The 19115-nt window shown below is 39.2% G+C and overlaps 1 protein-coding gene across 1 annotated transcript; it reads right to left on the reverse strand.

Moving 5' to 3' along the window:
• Positions 1-13157: 13157 nt before the first annotated feature.
• Gng11 (G protein subunit gamma 11) lies at positions 13158-17278 on the reverse strand. Its single transcript, XM_028869794.2, has 2 exons — positions 16884-17278; positions 13158-13573 (listed from the first exon to the last, which is right to left on the reverse strand). Exons 1-2 carry the CDS (start codon positions 16977-16979, stop codon positions 13448-13450), a joined length of 222 nt encoding a protein of 73 aa, XP_028725627.1. The 5' UTR covers positions 16980-17278; the 3' UTR covers positions 13158-13447.
• Between the last annotated feature and the right edge of the window lie 1837 nt (positions 17279-19115).

The raw sequence follows: 19115 nt of genomic DNA on the forward strand, positions 1-19115 counted from the left end.
TTATTCTGCTTCCTTCTTGGTATCAAATTAATGTGTGTGGCTTTGCATTGAAATCAAAACATTACAAAAAATCACAGCTTTATACATTACCTATTAGTTATGGCTTATTCATCCCCAAGAATCCAGCTATTTCAAGATAAAGCAAATGAATAGCAAGGAAACATGCTTTTCCTCCCAGTAAATGTCAGTCTCTTTATGTATAACACATAATCAAGACTTTAAAAAAAGGAAAATAAGTAATTTCAGTCAAAATAAAGGTTCCATATAGAAAATTTAAATGCTATAAATGATGAAATATGTAGTCAAATATGCCCTTTGATTTCAGATTGAAGTCTATGAAGATGATACTAATAGAAATTATACTCGTACTGACTTTCCATTGTTTTCCTATTTCCAGATTTAATATTCAAAATATCATTATCCAAAGTATCTGATGGAAAACAAAATAAGGAATGTTTTCATGCTTTTTGGTGCAGTAAGTTGCAATTAGAAAGAGCGCATAACAAATTCTATTTAACAAAAACCCAACCAACTGTTCATTCACAGAAATTGGGGATTAACTCAGTTTTAAGGAAATTCAGGGGTGGAGATTAGTTTAACCATTTTGTGTAATAATAAAGGTGGTGATGGAAATGAAGAATGAGAATAGGACAAAGCAAGAGAGGTGAGGAAGAGAAAGAAGAGCAAAAAGAGGAGGAGACAAAGAAAAACAAATGGGGAACAAAGACTACATCATGTACAAAAGACCTAATGTGACTGTTTGTCACATTATCTATACCAATAGCCCTGTACCCTGTAGCATAAAAGAAATTAAATTTACTTATTTCAAAAGTGGAATATTCAGTACCACAGGAAATAATACAATTGGTGAATCCAGGAAGACTAGGTTGAATCAAAGCCCCAGCTTTGGATCCTTGCTTTGTCATTTAAAACTCATACCCAGGAAAGTTGACTTAAGTTCTTCAAGCCTCAGTTTTGTCATTATAAAAGGAAGATAATCCTTGCACAAATTGTGTAGGGACTTTGTGAGGCTAACGTAAGTTAATGTGTCCTGGGCCCTTGGCACTCAGTCGGATACACTGGGCAAATGTTGGCGAGCAGCACCAATAGGCACAGACGCAGGAAGAAACCTTTAAACATGGAGACTACAAGCCCTGTATCTCATTGTGGCTCTGCCATTAATTTGCTGCATGACCTTTATAAAGGTCACCATCTCATGGTTTCCTCCTCTATTTTAGAAGTTCGAGTGTACACAGTCTGCAAAACTGACTTTACTTCTGTTGCCAATTACAAGTTCAGCCTTCCCTCAAGGCACCCTTAGAGTCCCAAATTCACAGGATTCAGAACATAGCGAATGATTTTGTAGATTCAAAGCTACAGTTTATTAAAACTGAAGAATACCAATAAAAAGTTCCCAAGCAAAGGGATACATGGGGCATAGTCCAAGAAATGCCTAAGCACAAGCTGCCACCTGCTCTCTCCCAGGAAAAAGGTGGACGGCCTCCTCTCTCAGAAGCAAAGTGTCACAATGTACATGGAGTGTGGCCAAAAGAGAAGCTCACCCCAGCCTTGCTAATCAGAGTCTGCTGGGGCTTCAGGGTCCACTGGCCAGACTCTTCAGGCATTGTGGAAATCAAGTTGATACTCTATATCGGACTTTCTGGCATGGCTCAACCCCTCCAGCAAAATAGAGATTCTCTTAGGCAGGTCATTCAAAAAGCTTAAAGAGGTACCCCAGGAGTAACAGGCAGACCTATCTTTGGTCAACATTAATCTAGTTAGGATATACTGTGAAAAAGCTGGACTTTCAGCCCTAAATCTTACCCAATAGCCTGCAAACATTTATCGACTAGAATCTGCAATAAGAGATGAACTCTTTGTATGGACTCAAACATAAATTATACATGCAAGTTCTATCAGGTAAATATCTTTCTACTCTCTGTTTTTATTACTTCAGTTTCTCTGAGATGAATTTAATCACACTACTGGTTTTATTCCACTAAATAGACTACTCATGGGTTCTAACATGTAGTATAAAAAGGATGGTTCTGGAAGATCTCGGCCTATGGTTGTGGGGTAAACCCAACTCTACCAGGACGGGTGGTACTATTAGCACACAGACACCTTCACTGGCTTATATTTTGCCAGAGCATGATTTCATACTACAAAAGGCTTGCAGAGGCTAAAATATTTCCTATCTGACTACTCACAAGGGGAAAAAAAGTAAAACCCTGATCTAGTGTGCAATTATGCATTTACAATGTTGCTTTCCACTCCGTCAACATACCACAAAAGCATGACCTTCTACCTTTCCCTCCTCCTTTACACAAACGTGCTACAGTATTAGATAGCTTAGACTCCAGGCACCAAGTAACTCTTTCAAAAAGAGACTGTGGTACTGTTCTGGAAAATGCCTTTCCAAAAAGAACAAGAAAATATCACATTTCCATGGCCAGCTTCCCAGTCAGTGAAGATACTCAGATTGCAATGCTCATGATTTGTGTCTCCAAACTTGCAAGTCTATTAGGAAGTCCCCTGCTTTGGAGATAGCCTTTCAGCTACCACAGAATATGAGGACTTGTGTAGCACAGTGAAAAGAAAGCAGAGTCTTGTGAAATAGCTGGTGAGTGTTAAGAAGGAGGAGTTCAAGCTTAAGGAGAGACAAGTATTGTTCCTGAACAGGCAAAACCCAAGCCTTTTGGTCTAGACATACCAACAGGACCTCCTTGGAGTCCAACTCTGCATCGGGTAGCAAAAGAATCGATATAGGAGCAAATGCAGGAAACGGGGAGCACAAACATGGTCAACTCAAATTCCGTGGGTACCACTCTCCTTGCTACCAGCTTACACTGTGAAGTATATAGCAACTCAGGCTGCCCCAGAGGTTGAGCTGGGGAGGGATGAAGACGGAGGGAGAGAAATGGCATTTTGGTTTCTGAAGTACTGGTAGGATTGGCCTGCACTCTCATTGTGACCATTGGTAGGGACAGAAATACAAGTTTGAAGCTCCTTTGAGTTTCATGCTATTAAAGTTGAGCCCCTCTGCATAAAGAGATGACCACACTACAGGATTTTCCCTTCAACTTTAGAGCATGACAGAGGGACATAAGCAGATCCTTCAGCTTTCTGCTTCCCCAAAATTAATAAGCCTAATAATCATGTAAAATTTATTTTGAAAAGGGACTAATTTTTCTCATATGCACATAATAAGTACTTACAAACAGATTTTGCTGCAAATTGCTGACTCCTCAGTTGGGACCACAGGAAAATAAAAAAACAAAACAAAACAAAACAAAAAACAGGATAAAGCGTTGCACATCCACCTTCATTTTATATCCGTTTCCTTCACTTTGGGGTCACCTGCTTACCCCTGCATACAGAAACAGTAATCACTGAAAAGTACCCACCCAGAAACTGTTAATACCTAACCTATCTCATTCCTTTTCAAGGCTGAAGGCAAAAAAATGAGAGTAACCAGGACATCATACTGTCAGCTCTACAATGTCCTATTCCACTTCCCCCAGCCCCCCAAAAATATACAGAGCACTAAAAATTCTACAGTTGGTTTCAGGGGCAGTAGCACCACACAGGACAGACCACACCAGGAAAAGGACAGTTGTCCAGGAAGAGAGGCTGTACCCTAGAGGAATAATCATCTGAGAGCCTGCTTATCTTCTCCAGCAGCAAGGACCAGAAGTCCTTTGTGCTTTCAAAACCAGAGCTTTGAAAATGATCAAGGCCATATTTGATGTGAACTGCTTTATAATTTCCACCTCTTGCTCATTGCCCCAGATCTTCCTCCTAAACTTGTTAATATTCAGATCTCAGAGATCAACTTATGTCATTTACACCTCTCTATCATTTGCTCTTTGTAAGGTGTACATGTATTAAATGTCCTTTCCGTGATTTTCACCAGTACTTGACTTTGTGCTTGACATACTGGCCTCAGTGGCTACACCTAGCCTGTCATGGCTGCCAGAGTAGAGTCAGAGCTTTTGCCCTTAAATTCTGGTAACAAGTATAATAAAGTTTGGTCACATGTTGATATCAAGCTGTGCCCTGCTCTTAGTTCTCTACATTGCATAAAAGAGTGACTTTCAGGCTGTGCCTTGCACTGGGTCACTCCACTTTTCCCCCTTTTGAATTTAAATATATCATTTCTCTCTTCCCTTTACTCCCTCGAGCCTTCCGCTGTATTCCCTCCCCCTGCCCTCTTTCAAATTCATGATCCCCATTTCTTTAATTATTGTACAAACAAGACTCAAATATGGGCAACACCAACAGACATGCCAGCGTGAAAGTGCCTCAATCATACATAAAGAGCTACAGCGGACTCCAGTTTACAAACAGCATTTTGACAGCATGGAGGTATTTACACAGACACCCAGCACCTGTCAAGCACCAGGCACAAGACATAGACTGACAAATAGCTTGTTCCTAAAAGTGAAAAGTATCATACTATAAATATACCTAATCAGAGGCACATGGATACATGGTTGGACGAAAACCATAACAGGGAATCAGGCCAAGGAATTGATTAAAGACACATAAGACTGGGGAAGGAGTGTGACAGCCTCATCTGAGCCCCAAAAAGAGGAGGAAACCAGTGTCCTGCCATCTGACCACTCAATATGTGTGCCAAGGTCCTGACCGTCCCAGAGAACTCAGCTCTGCCTGGTCCCATTGATGATGTGGGCTACTCAAATTGCTGGCCACCCATTTGTCCATTCGAATTAGATTCCGTACTTTACCTCTGCTGCCTCCTTGATCCTACATCTGCATTATATAGGCTGATTTACCCCCAAGCTTGGACTCAAATCTGAGCCTGTAGTTTGAGTCTACAGTGGGTTCTATAAGTAACCCCTGAAGAGATTCTTTTTACATCTCCATCAGCCTTTTGCCTCTGTTTCCAAGGTAAGCCTCTTTAAACCTCTTTACCGTTATTATGGCCTTTTAAAGCTCTTTCTAGATATGATATAACCTAAAATATACATATATTGATATTTCTTTGTGATGTGTCATGTGTAATCTGAGAATTAGTATTAGCAGTTAAGATTGGAATAAGAGAACCAGTGTTTGCCAGCAGCCAACTATCAAGGGAAATCTGGAATCCTTGGTAAATTTCAACCAAGAAAACCAATATAGCTTGTGAATTTAATATTATTCAATAAATTCTGACATTTTGGAAACGCAAAGTATGACTGCTTATGTTTCTAACATAGCATGCTTACAATAACCACATAAGTTATAAGGGTAGGTAAGTTCTAAAACTCCAATTTGTATTGGACTTTCTCTCAAAACACTGCTGACACTCTCCGTCCACCTGTTTGGATTACTGTCCTGATCATCTCCATTCTCACCTTTACTATAAAATCTCGTGAATTGTCCAGATACAGCCTTTGTTTTTCTGTGCCACATATTCCTTGGGGTTATTCTGATTGGCTTCCACAGCCTAGGACTGAACTGATGATCCTGGGCCAATTAGGCAGATTTCTTGGAAAAGGCCTTTATTTTACCACCCTCCCTGAATCTATGCCTGTTATCATGTGCCTCTCTGCAGCTTTCCTTCTCAAGAAGGGGCACCTGTTTTCAGTCTCCTTGAATTTTGTGTATTCTAATATCTTGCTTTGGATGACTCAGTACAGGGTAAGTGATGGTGTCCAGTTCTCTTTCTAGGCCTTAGCTACATTTTATCTTCTAACTCTCATTCTTAGAAGCCCAGGCAAGCCTGTGGGAAGATAAATGCTATCTGATCTAGTCATCTACCTTGCTTTGATAAACTTCTAGCCAATATCCAATAATCAGCAATTTCCCACTGACCCACCAGCTGGACACAGATGACCCAGTAAAACCGGCCAAGATCAAGGCAAACCCAGAACAGCTATGTTATATAAACAATCAAAGGTATTGTGTTTTAAGTCACCAAATTTGAAATAGTTTGTTACCTACAGCAACTAAAAATGTATTTAAAAAATAACAACTAAAATGACAGCACACCCAATTAACCAGTAGAGTCTGTGTGTTTCTATATAAACTTGATGAAATGAATTCTTGGTTTCCCAATCTATATTCAATAAATGAACATTTTTCCTCTTAATTTAATACACATTTTTTTTTCTCCTTCACTCAAGGTACTTACTGTCGCTTTCATGAACTATTACCAGAAGGGAAGTCAAGAATGTCCTAGTCTGTCTAATAATTTATTTATTATTCCTCCCAAGCACAATCTACAATGAAATTAGTTTAGTGTTTGATAAATGTCACTGTCATTTGTTGCAACTGTCTGTTCTGAGAGTTTGTGAACAATGCTTCGTGAACTTGATGACAAAGTGTTATATTTATAGGCCTTTCACTCATTATTCATTTGTTAAATCAAATTTAAGTGAATGGTTTTAAAGTTTTTAACTTATTCTTCACTTACATTCGTTACTTGTCTAATTCTATGACAAAAACAACTTAAAGAGGAAAGGTTTACATTGTAGAATATTAGTTTAAGATGTGTTACATTTGTTTATGCTGTGGAATGTTTGTTTGTTAAAGATGCAAAGATGTGCTGTATTCTTTCATGTTGTATTTGTTTAACTCTGTGAAGCTGTGTTACTTTGTCTGTCTAAAACACCAGATTGGTCTGATAAGGAGCTGAACGGCCAATAACTAGGCCAGAGAGGCATAGGTGGAGCTGACAGGTAGAGAGAATAAATAGGAGGGGAAAAAGAGAAGAGACTGAGGAGCAAGAAAAGGAGGAGAGAGGACAGCAAGGGCCACCTACCCAGTTACATAGCAAGCCACAGACTGAGAATTAAAGAATGGTATATAGAACAAAGATAAAAGCCCAGAGGCAAAAGGTAGATGGGATAATTTAAGAAAAACTGGCTAGAAATAAGCCAAGCTAAGGCCGAGCATTCATAAGAATGAATAAGTCTCAGTGTGATTATTTGGGAGCTGGGTGGTGGGCCCCCCAAAGAGTAAAGAGTTAAAAAAAAAACATATTTATTTTACTCACAGGTCCAGGGCCTGTAGTGTATCATGTCAGGAAGGTATGGCAGCTAGAGGAGGAAGGGCTGGCCACATGCCTTCACAGTCAGGAAGCAGAGAGCAATGGATGCTCACTCAACTCCCTTTCTCCTTTCTATTCACTCTGGGACTCAAGCTCAGGGAATGCTACAGCCCACACCTAGGGTGGGTCTTCTCATAACAATTAACATACTCTAGATAATCCCTCATGTAGATGCCCACAGATCTGTTTCCATAGTAATTCTAAATCTCATTAATTTGACAGTTAAAATTAATCATCATACCATATACATATATAATATAAATATTAAGACACATTAATTCATTGACTCACGTTTGCATTTATATTCCAATAACATATATATATGTACATATATATGTAGAAGTTAGCATGAAGTTTTTTTAAAGATTTATGAAAAGAAAGGAAACAGAAAATAAGGTGTGTATATTGGTAATTACAGAGCAAAGTATCCACGATAAAATGTTCTGCATTGATACAGGACTTCAGTCATCAAATGAAGATTTAAGCAAGAGTGGATGTTAAACTTCTATCAAGCAGTCACTGAACTATGCCAGGTATCAGCATTTTCAAATTACATATTTACAGTGTTTAATATAAATTTAAATGTTTCTTTCCTCTTGGATTGAGATACATTTAAGATTTGTACTATTAAAAATAATGTCGCAAGACCAAACGCCTTTTTTTCTTTTCCTATATAGTATTATAACTGTGCAAGTTTGAATGAACTTATCCTTGCTGTGGGGTCATTAATATATCCTTGTATGTATTCTGTTTGTTTTTAAAGATTTGATGCTGGTCAGTGATAAATAACTAGGAGCATCACGCCATGAGTGTTTTAATGGTCTTAACATTTCTAGACATAGACCAGGGAATCACACTCACTCATTCCAAAATGAAGACTGTGAAATCTGTCATTTGGCATCGTGTGTCTCAGACTGCTACTAGAGAAGGCTGAAGTGCAACACACTAAAGCGCATAGTTACCCCGATTAAGCAAAATCAAGTTTTTGCAGAATGATTCGTTTGCTCACTTCATAGAAATGATTTGTGGCACCTGTAAACAACTCTCTAGAGGTGGCTAACTACCCCTTAATAGTTAGCTATTTTCAAGAAAATCTTTAGAGGCAATCTACATAATTCATGTAGCTTCTGTCAGATGACTTCTGGCGTTAAAATGAGAGATTGTATTACTCAACAAGTGAGCAAAAGCTATTTGATGTATAATTAGAGTCCATCACTGTCAAAGTAATTTAGAGTTGTGATTTTTTTATGAAAGCCAAATTCATGCAATTGGCACAGACTAAAATTACTATAATTGTATTAGTCTGTGATTATAGAAATCCAGCAAGCCAACCAACCAAGGAAACTAAAATGAGATACTTTAAAACACTACACCAAACATCAAGGTCAAACTTTTCTAGGCTGTGGTAAACATCTATAACAATGCTATAAGACACACCAGAAGATCAGTTACTTAATTGTCTCATTCACACCTCAGATGCATAGGCTCCTGCAAGGCAGGCAGTATTATGAAGTGTTTCACAAACAGGGTGCTGCTTACAATTACTGCACTGACTAAGGAAATTATGCATCTTGTCCCATAAAATACTTTCAAGGACTAAATTAAATAATCAATGTAATAAATTTATCCCAATCCTGAGAAAATAATTATTTATACAGACAAGCTACCATACTCATAATTAAAAATACCAAAAATTACTTTCTGACTTATCCTATTTTGTCCAATATAGTCTACTATGTAAGGTCATAAATTTCATGAATTCTCTAATGTGAAAGACATTGTTGAACTTGTCACTGTATTCATGAGGAGTTATGCTTTCTATAAATTCTCTGATGTGTAGCTAGGTGTGGTGGTGCACACCTTTAATCTCAGTACTCAGAAGGCAGAGGCAGGAGGATCTCTGTGAGTTCATGGCCAACCTGGTCTACATAGTGATTTCCAGGCCACCCAGGGTTACACAGTAAGGTCTTGTCTCAAAATAAATAAATAAATAAATATCTGATGTTAAAGACCTGTCATTGTATTCACTAGGCATAAACCAATGCCTAGCCTAGTGGGAGTATCATGGAATTTTTAAGTTAAATAATTAAATAATAATCACATTTGCACTGTCTTTTCCAGTGTGTTACCCAGATTAGTCCATTGGTACCAGATCAGACCTCCAATGACAAATTAATTTGCATGTTTTTGGACCACTTTTTGAAGTTTGTGAGATTTGTAAATTGGTGTCTGCTTTAATTTTAACCTATTACCTTTGGATTTTTCTTTTCTTTTTCCTATTGTGGAAGCCTTTCTGTTATTGTCTGTATATTATTTTAGTTTTTGGAACATCCTTTATTTTTTAAGAGGCCAGCAAAGATCAATTTCTCTTAGTTTATTTCTCTACATCTGATAATGCCTTCATTTACTCTTCATTTCTGGGGGACAGTTTCACAGGTATCGGATTCAATGGTAACTGGGATTTTTTTTTTTTCATTTATCATTTAAAAGATCATTTCTCTCTAGGCAGTGGTGGCTCATGCCTTTAATCCCAGCACTCGGGAGGCAGAGGCAGGCAGATCTCTGTGAGTTGGAGGCCAGCCTGGTCTACAGAGTGAGATCCAGGACAGGCACCAAAACTACACAGAGAAACACTGTTTGGAGAAAAGAAAGAAAGAAAGGAAGGAAGGAAGGAAGGAAGGAAGGAAGGAAGGAAGGAAGGAAGGAAGGAAGGAAGGAAGGAAGGAAGGAAGAAAGAAAAAGAAAGAAAGAAAGAAAGAAAGAAAGAAAGAAAGAAAGAAAGAAAGAAAGAAAGAAAGAAAGAAAGATCATTTCTCCATTCTGGCCTCCATTGTTTCTAAGGATAAATATATTTAATATATAAAATTGTCTGGCTCCTTGGGCACCCAGGCATTCATATGGTACACATAAGTACATGCAGGCAAAACACTCAAATCCATAAAATAAAAAATAAAACTCTTAAAAAGTATCGTTTCCTTGTTTCTTAGTTTTAAGCTATTTTATTATGACACATCCTAGTGTAAATTTCTTTAGCATTATCCTGTGTGTGGTTTGATCAACTTCTTGAAGCCATAGATTTCTATCTTTGGCAAATTTTTGGAAACTTTCATTTATTATGTTTTTCTCTTACTGATCTGTCAGTTCTATACTTTTCACTCTGTTTCTACCACTAGGGTGATGGCAATTTAGGTACTTTGTTAGTGTTTTGTAAATTAGTTTTGTAATTTGTCTTCTGTAGTTCAGCATGAGAAGGCTCATCTCTAAGCCCATTCATCCCATCCTTCCATCCCTACATGCTGTTGAGTCTATCCGGTGAGACTGACATATAGAAGCCCCACTGAAGACTCATGTAACTTTTACTACTTACTGGAAATTGTCTCCCTTTTTCCTTTTTATTCTTTTTTTAAATATCAAGAGACAATGTAATAGATAGTGAATCTTTATCATGTTTGCTTTACAACTCTTTTGTTTGTTTGTTTGTTTTTGTTTTTAGAGACAGGGTTTCTCTGTGTAGCTTTGTGTCTTTCCTGGAACTCACTCTGTAGCCCAGGCTGGCCTTGAACTCACAGAGATCCACCTGGCTCTGCCTCCCCAAGTGCTGGTATTGAAGGCATGTGCCACCACCACCTGGCAGCTTTACAATTCTTATCATGTAATTCTAACATCCCTGTTGCCATTGGCAGAATTTGATTATCTCATCACAATCAGATTATAGATTTTCTGGATTCTTATGATAAAGATTTTTCAAGGACACTTTAGGTATTATAAAAGGATCCTGTTGTTTCTGTGTTGTTTTTCCCAAGTGGTCACCTTTTCTCGGTTTTGTCTAGGTTTTTAATCTGCTTGCATGACAAAGACATAAAAGATGTTTAAAGAATGATTGATAGTCTTATCAGTAAAGGTTGTCAGAGCAAGGAGTTACCTCTTGGAAATCCACAGATAAGTGAGACCACTATCCAAACCACACAACTTTCACCATCAAAACTGACTCAAAATGACCAGCAAAATTACAACACAACACTTTTAGAAGCCATGTAGGAAAAAGCATTTGAGGCTAGGAACAGGCAAATAATTTTTAGACTGGACACCAAAAGTAGGATCCATAAAAGGAAGAAATAATAAATTGTAGTGGGCCCATAGATTTTTAAGTCTCAATGCATAAAACATGGCAGCCATTTGTGACCTAATAATGATTGATGACACAATTGTATAGTTGAAAGGAACTGAGCATATGATTTAACTTCTACTTAATAAATTCTCACTTGCTAAATGTTACTTCCATAATATATTCAAATAAATATTTTTTCATATTTTTCCATTGCAAGTTCTCATCTATCACTTGAAACACATGATATTATGAGTCTCTGTGTTAGCTAGGTTACCGTGATGAAAAAGAACAAAAACATATTTAGTAAGAATACCTAGAAACCTGGTTATTTCTTGGGAAAACAGAACATGGCTGACTAGTTTCTTATATGATTGACAGAGACAAAGGAACAAAATGAAGGGTGTGGAATTCTCATATGTGTGACTGAATGTGTGGATGGAAATCCAGGATCCAGCTTGGTATGCACTTCTCTTAAGCAGTTAGGGACTAAAGGTTCTGTTTTGGCCTCTGTAAAGGATTATTAATTATGTCATTTTAGTAACCAGAATACATGTTTGCTTTCTTATGCAAAAAAGAAAACTTAATAAGCACCAAAATACTAAAATCACAGGCTACATTAAGTGGTAAGAAACACACCCCAATTCTCAGTTGTTCCATGGTACATGGGAGAAATATGTTCTCACTACTCTGAAAGCCTTCCTGCAGTAGCTGGTGCTTTGAGCTAAAATTATCCCTGGGCTCTCAGTAACCCCAAGTGATGTCATCACTTGGAAAATGGCAGGAAACCGAAGGAAATGGTCCCTGCGTTGAGTCTGATATAATTATTTTTTCAAAAGCCCAAGTATCCTGTTCTCTTGTTGACATGGAAAAAAAGGCTTTCCAAGTGAGCAGGCTGACAGACTGCAGGAAGCTGTTGGAGGCATGCGTCCTCTGGCTTGGCATGGAAGGAAAACCTGTAAACCTAAGCTAACCGGGAGAAAAGATAAACTGGAGGAGAAATATAGGCTTTGGTGCCACATGTAATACCATAGAGCAAGTTAGTAACTACACCTAGTTGAACTAGAACCTATCAGTAAATATGTTGTTTTACTTTTGTCCCAAATCTGTAGCAATCTCCAAACAAAAGAGAGAAAAGAGGGAAAGCTTTGGCAAGAGGAAGAAGGGTATCTAGTGAGGACTTTGTCACCGGTGCATGCATAGAGGCCATCAGCAGGAATTGTATCTGGGCTGTTCTCCCTCCTGTGTCCAGTTACCGAGCTGAGCCCACTGTGGAAAGCGGAGCAGTGGTTGGAAGACGACACTTGCATAGCACATCACTAGAGCAGGGTTAATAGCGTACATGATGAGTTTCCAGAAACTGACATGAAAACATCCAATTGATTTTCACAATTGGTCAACATTCGCTGTTGCTTTTGGAGAAAATAAAAAAGAAGCATGCTTAATTGGGCCTGCCATGGGCTCATAGAGTGGGTGCAAATTATTCGAACATCTTCCCAGATGCCACAGAACTAGGGTGGAACCATCCCCAGACCTGGAGAGAACAGGATGTAGTGTCAGCAAAAGAGCTAGTCCTGGAAGCCAGGGTTGGCCACCAAAGCACTACTGGGAGAAGGTTTCTCTTTCTGATCCACAGTCTTGTCCCTTTCCCAAGACCACTGCTGCAGGGACACTCTAAACCAAATCTAGATGATCACAAACCCAGGAAGTGCTAATGCAGACTTGGTTTGGCATGATTCTTGACTCACAGCCTGACTCCTGTTAATGTCATTAGGAATTCTACCCGCTCGGTTTCCTAATAGTTGAAGTTAGATCAAACACATTCCAGAAGTCAGAATTTGGCATTGGAAACACTGGAAGCAGGGAGAGCTGGATCCACAAACGTGTCAGATCACATTCCCAATCCTACAATACTTCCCCCCCAAACACTGAAGAGGTTATAGAAGGAAATTCAAGAGTTAACATATGCAGTGTGCTGGCTTAAATCACCACCACTAACTTTCCCAAGACAAACTTTATTGGAGGCAGTAAGCAGCATACTGAAAGGGGAGAGTCACGGCTTCGTCCCACAACTGCACGTCAGCTGTTCTGCCCTTTGAAAAGCGGGGTAACGTGAGCAAAGATGAGAAGCAGGTACTTTTCATACATAAACTGCCTGGAGAGTGCTTACAACCCTTTTTTCTCAATTACATTTTTTTTCCTTCTTTAACACACACTTTGGTTTTATTGGGGGGGATAAAAGAGCAACTTGCCCCAACTGAAAATAGAGTTTCCCCCAGAGTTCTTTAAGAAATGACACAGCTGCCCTTTTCTTTAAAGGGATTCTTGTCTTCTGGGATTCCCTTCACCAGAGGATCATCTCCAGAACGTTCTTCGATATAGTTCTTTATTTCTTCAGAACATTTAGACACCTGAAGTATAAAAAAACGGGGGAGTGATCAAAAGAAATAAATTAGGCTAAGGATATTAAACTTTGCCACAGGCTTTTTGTGAAGTTATTATAATTCAGTAAATAAGCTTTAATTTTTAAAATTAATATTATTTTAAAAATTCCTCCTATACCCTAATATTTTGATTCTTATTCTGTTTATATATGTGATACAGTCTATGAGAAAAGTACTTTATTGTTCAAGAAACAAAATGATTTGGAGTCATTGTATTAATAGTTCATCCATGAAAATTTCTATTCATATGTGCCACATGATTTCCTTATGCTCTAAAATACGCTTACAACAAATCTATCATCTTTGAATTGTCTAGATAGCAGTCAGCTGTTAGTGAACCTCCAGACGTTAAGGGCTGTGGCAGTGTTTTCACGTGAGGGCTTAGGCCATACTCCAGAACTCCGTGTAGTCACAGTGATACTCATACAAGTGGTGGGAAAGCCTGGCTGGAAATGTTCGATTTGTCGACATACCTCACTAGAAGTCTTGTCTCAGAATTGCTCTGACAGGTAAGACAATGATTAAGAATGGCTTTTCTAGGGGCTTAGCAGGCTTAGCTGAGACTCTGGCATGTAGGGAATCAGCTTAAACTTTTCTCCCACTAGGACAGGATTGAATAGTTTCTTCAAAATTCTACCAGTAAGAGACAAGTTGCAGGGTTTTTTGTTTTTGTTTTTGTTTTAAAAAAAGGAAAATAAATGGGAAATAAAAAGTCAGATTAACTGTTATCATAAAGGTCTGTTTTGCAAGTAAAAAGTTTGAAGTAAAAAATTAGAGACTGATGAAAAGTGGGTACTATCAACAATGATTTGTGATTTAAATTAGTAGCCTTTGAGTGGGTCTCACTAAACATGTTTACATATAGATCTCCAAACATGCATAATTATTTATAAATAAGTGCAGATACCACAGTGTTAATATATCATGCATAATTGTGAAATACTAGAAATTAAAAAATAAACAAAAATAGAAATCTCATTATATATTATATCATCATTTCGTTCCCATACCCTAAAGCCCTGTTTTCACAGCAATATATAGAACCACTGGTCCAAAATTTAAAACTAGGTCAAACAGTTACAGGAATTAAAATGTGATCATAAATAATATCCTGCTAAGAATCTAAGTATTGTTGGCACTCATAGTACCTGTGTTTTATTCTCAGGGCTGATAAAGTGACTGCTAAAAACCTGGACTCTGTGGTCCAGGGAAACACTTGAATAAGACCCTTGTTTCCCACCATTCTTGCAGTGGCTTTTTCATTGGGTTTCTGAAAATGTCTGTAACCTCTGAGAGAGGATAATTGCTCCTTCTATAATTGAGAGAATACATCTGATCACTAATTAGTTAGCTGCAGCCAGATGTGACCTGTGAATGTGTTTGAGCAGAGTACATACTCCAGGTGCCAACCAAAAATTGACAGGATAATGTGGAGGGCACAGGTAGAAACACTCTTGAAGCACTTGCAGTGTGGGTCTCTGTGGTGTTGTGGAAGGAACTAGTTAGCTTCTCTGGGACTGAAGGGTTTTTCTTCTGTCAAGTGAGGGGTTGAGTGGTATCGAAGCACCACAGTGCTCACCCAGCACTAATATAATCCTCTATACTTCCTACTAAAATAAAATGTTTGAGAACTGTGAGGCGTGAGATGGCCCTCTGTATGTCCAGGAAGAATCACCCTGAATCTTTCTGTCTTCCTAGCAGACACCTAGAGTTTTGGGAGTTGGAAAACCTGTGATGTAGTGTGTGCCCCGGGGTTGAGGTGGCTCCCCAGGAGAAACTGCAAACACGTGATGCATGATTTCTACATTGACACACCCAGGACGCTGCCTGATGTCTAAGTTGAAATTGAAAGAAGAAATTCGTCCTTTCCCCACACCCTGTAACTTCTACACAGGGATGCTAAATATTCAAACATCCCAGCTCTGCAAAGGCAAACCATTATTTCAACATACACACTGCTGTTTAATGTGCAATCTTCAAGCTAACCCTTGCCAAACTCAGGGCTTTGTCACCATTCAAAACAGCCCCCTTCAAGAAAACAAGATTATCCTATGGTCCTGTCAAAGGCCTTATTCCTCTAACCACATGATTTCTTAAAGTCGTACGAAGGACAGGATATCTCACTGTGAAATCTAGGAATAATGTGAATTTCTATGAAACAAAGGGCTAAATTGGGAGGGTGCATAAAAAAGTGAAACCCAGGAAGTTCCAGCATCTTCCAATGATCACTGAGGAATATTAGAACTCTCCTTATGCATGTTTGGAACCTGATTATATTATTAGCTAGGTTTCCATTTCTTCTTTTAATTTTTTTCAAATATTAAACTATAAACTGAAGATAAAGTCAGAGTCTGGGGTGTGACTTAGGGGTGGCCACATATACAATGCCCTGAGTTTAAACTCCAGCACCCCCAAAGTTTTAAAAACAAAATCAGTTCAAAAATTTCCTGTGGTGGAGAAAAGAATAATTTTCTTTGAAATGAACAAACTAAACCAAAAGCCTTTTTCTAAACTACAGGTTGCCTCACAGAGTGAGAAGAGATTAATGTAATGAAGGCTCCTACCGCCAGCAAGAAATTGAAGTAAAAATTCCAAGCCTTCCATGGAGTTTCAGTGGGGACTCCGGAATATTTTTTTCATTTTATGGCCAGGCTGGCCTGGAACTCTTGACCCTCCTGCCTCCACTTTATAAGTGCTTGGGAATTACAGGCACGTACCACCACGCCCAGCCTGTAAGGTTTTTTTTGTTGTTGTTGTTTGTTTGTTTTTCCAACCATATGTCCTTCAATATAAATATAATTATGTTTATAAGTAAATACAGAAAACACTGTATTAGTTATTTGCACACTTACAAGAGGAGTTGGGAAGTGCATACAATGTTCAAATAAATAACTGAAATTCAGGCAGTTTGCTCTTAAGCCCCAGTGGGTGCAAACTCGAAGCTAAAATTGTTGAGGGATTTTAAAATGTGGTTTTAGAAGAATTCTTTCATACAAATCTTTTCCAGAATAGAAACCAGCAGCCTTTTTCGTAATATGTTTGTGTCCCCAGCACTGGGACTGTCTTGATGATATCTGACTTTTTGTTCCTTATTAATTCCTGGTTCTTTTCATCTTTTGCGATTCCCCCCCCCCCACACACATCATCTAACAGCTCTAAGCTTCTACCACAGCCCCCCTAAAGAGAAGCTGCCAGAAGAAAACCAAACTGGCTAACCAGGGAATCCTGACCTTGGTGCACTTCTGAGAGAGAATTCTGGAATAGACAGACACCTTACCTGTTGTCTCTGCAACTTCACTTCTTTGCGAAGTTGCTCAACCTCCATCTTCAGCTTTTCCTTTTCCGGCAGATCCTCCATGTGAAGGGCAGGCATCTTTGCCCCAGAACTGGGCCCAGGAGTCACTTGTGCAAGGGAGCCACTGGGAGCGCCTAGAACCAAGACGCTTCCCCAAATACCCGCCGGCCCAGGCTACCCGCCCCCTGCGCAGGACGTGATTGGCTCGGGAACCGCTGCTCCCAGCTCCCCGGAGGCTCGGCTTCCTGCCCAAGCCTGCTCCCAATGGCCTTTCCCAGAGTCCAAGCAACCTCAAGGCGACTTCTCCAGGCCCCACCAGCCCTGTCGCCAGGCAGCTTGCTGAGGGTTAAGTATGAGACATCCTCCTGGCTGCTCTGGGCAGACTGCAGACCCTGCAGGACCAGGGTGCAGCTCTGGGCAGTCCTGGCAGAGGACCCTTGCCACGCCCGCGGGAGCTGCTGGGCTAGAGACAAAAGTTTTACTTTTTGTTCCTTTATTTTGTATATGTGTGGGTCTGTCCAACTTGCATCCGGGTTTTGTTTAAAGCCAGGAAAAGGACACTACTCAGCAGGAAATAACGGTCCTTCACCTCTCCAAGTTTTGAAAATACACAGTTTATAACTTTTCCATGTACGTACTGGGAAAAATGGATATTTGAAAAAAAAGAAAAGAAGAGCAATATGGAATTCAGCTGGGTCTCAGAAGTATCCACCAGAATTGTGTTGACACATGCCACGTGGCTTGCTAAAAGCTTCAAAGGCCTTTGACAAATATGCTCGGAGGACAGAAGTGGTTTGAGATTAGGGCGTTTCCTGTTGTTAAACAACCTTCTGCATTCTCAATAATAGTTTTCACTTTTTCTCAGGGGATGACGTTTTGTAACTCTGGGAGGATAAAAGGGCACATGAGAAAACTAACAGGAGGCTTTACGATCTCTCCCGAGTTGCTCCCATTCCCCAGGGCTTGGTAGTACGCGTCTACATGAAGGGCGAGTTTCTTGCTTTATGTTTTTGAATTCCTGGTGGACTTCCTTTCCTGGATGCAGACAGCAGAGTCACTTTGGATAGCTTTCTCCACTTTCTAGAAAGTAATGTTCACAGAGTTGCAGCCTTGGATAGCCAGGAAAGTGTGTATGGGAAATATTAACGTGCAATGTCAACTTTGTTCTCTTGTTCATAGTACTTAAAGAGAAGGAAACTGTAATGTAAACGCAGGAGACCTGCCTTTTGCCGTGGGATTCTTCCCATTTCCCCAGAGACAACCTCCCAACCAATAGTTAATTTGGATGAAGAGTGGAAGCATTAACTGAATATTTCAGGGTACCCGACCTCAGAGACGGAATTGTTTAGTAAGCACAAGCTTTGGCAGTTTCTCACCAGGCTCCGCCCACTGTCCTCACTGAATATATTAAGAAGAAAAGAACGACTGGCTATTTAATGGGTGCTCTTTGGTAGTCCTTCCAACTCTTCCCCAGCCATCACCGAAAACGCCACATTTTTTTCTGGGTTTTGTTTTCCAGTTTTAAAAATGTGAGTCAGGGAAGGGGGTCTCTAAAAATGATCAATCTTTTTTCACAAAGAAAATATTTAGACATTCCACTTTCTATATTTGAAATATCAGGATCTCCCAGACTTAGAGTTGGGCCATCTGGTGAAGTTTTGCTTATTAGCAAACTCACATTTGTCTGAAGAGCCAAGCTGCTGTTTTAAATTTCCTATTTTTTTGTTTTTTGGTGTTTTTTGTTGTTGTTTTTGTTGTTGTTGTTTGTTTGTTTTTCGAGACAGGGTTTCTCTGTGTAGCTTTGCACCTTTCCTGGAACTCACTTGGTAGCCCAGGCTGGCCTCGAACTCACAGAGATCCGCCTGCCTCTGTCTCCCGAGTGCTGGAATTAAAGGTGTGCACCACCACCACCTGGTAGTAAATTTCCTATTTCTTAACTTTAAAAGGTTGGCTAAAAATAACTTAAGTAAGATAGTGAAAGTAAAATGAATGTGAACTAAAGTAAGTAAGTCTTACACCAAAATTAAGTAAGTTGGGTAAGAAAATTAAGGTACATATATCTGCCTTACATGATAAAATAGAACTATTTGGACTGATAAATTTCTTTCTTATGGATCAGCTAATACATGCAGGGATGTATATTTATAAATTAACCTAAAATGTGAAATACTAAGATTTCATTATCACACAGCATTTTCAAAAATGTTTTGTTGT

Source organism: Peromyscus leucopus, chromosome 3 (assembly GCF_004664715.2).
Source record: "Peromyscus leucopus breed LL Stock chromosome 3, UCI_PerLeu_2.1, whole genome shotgun sequence".
NCBI lineage: Eukaryota > Metazoa > Chordata > Mammalia > Rodentia > Cricetidae > Peromyscus > Peromyscus leucopus.

What these genes read in the sequence shown, in the direction of transcription:
- Gng11 (XM_028869794.2), bottom strand. Translation starts at nt 16,979, where the DNA reads ATGCCTGCCCTTCACATGGAGGATCTGCCGGAAAAGGAAAAGCTGAAG. An exon ending in TGAAGTTGCAGAGACAACAG is followed by an intron (nt 13,574 to 16,883) that starts GTAAGGTGTCTG and finishes TTTATACTTCAG; the next exon opens with GTGTCTAAATGTTCTGAAGA.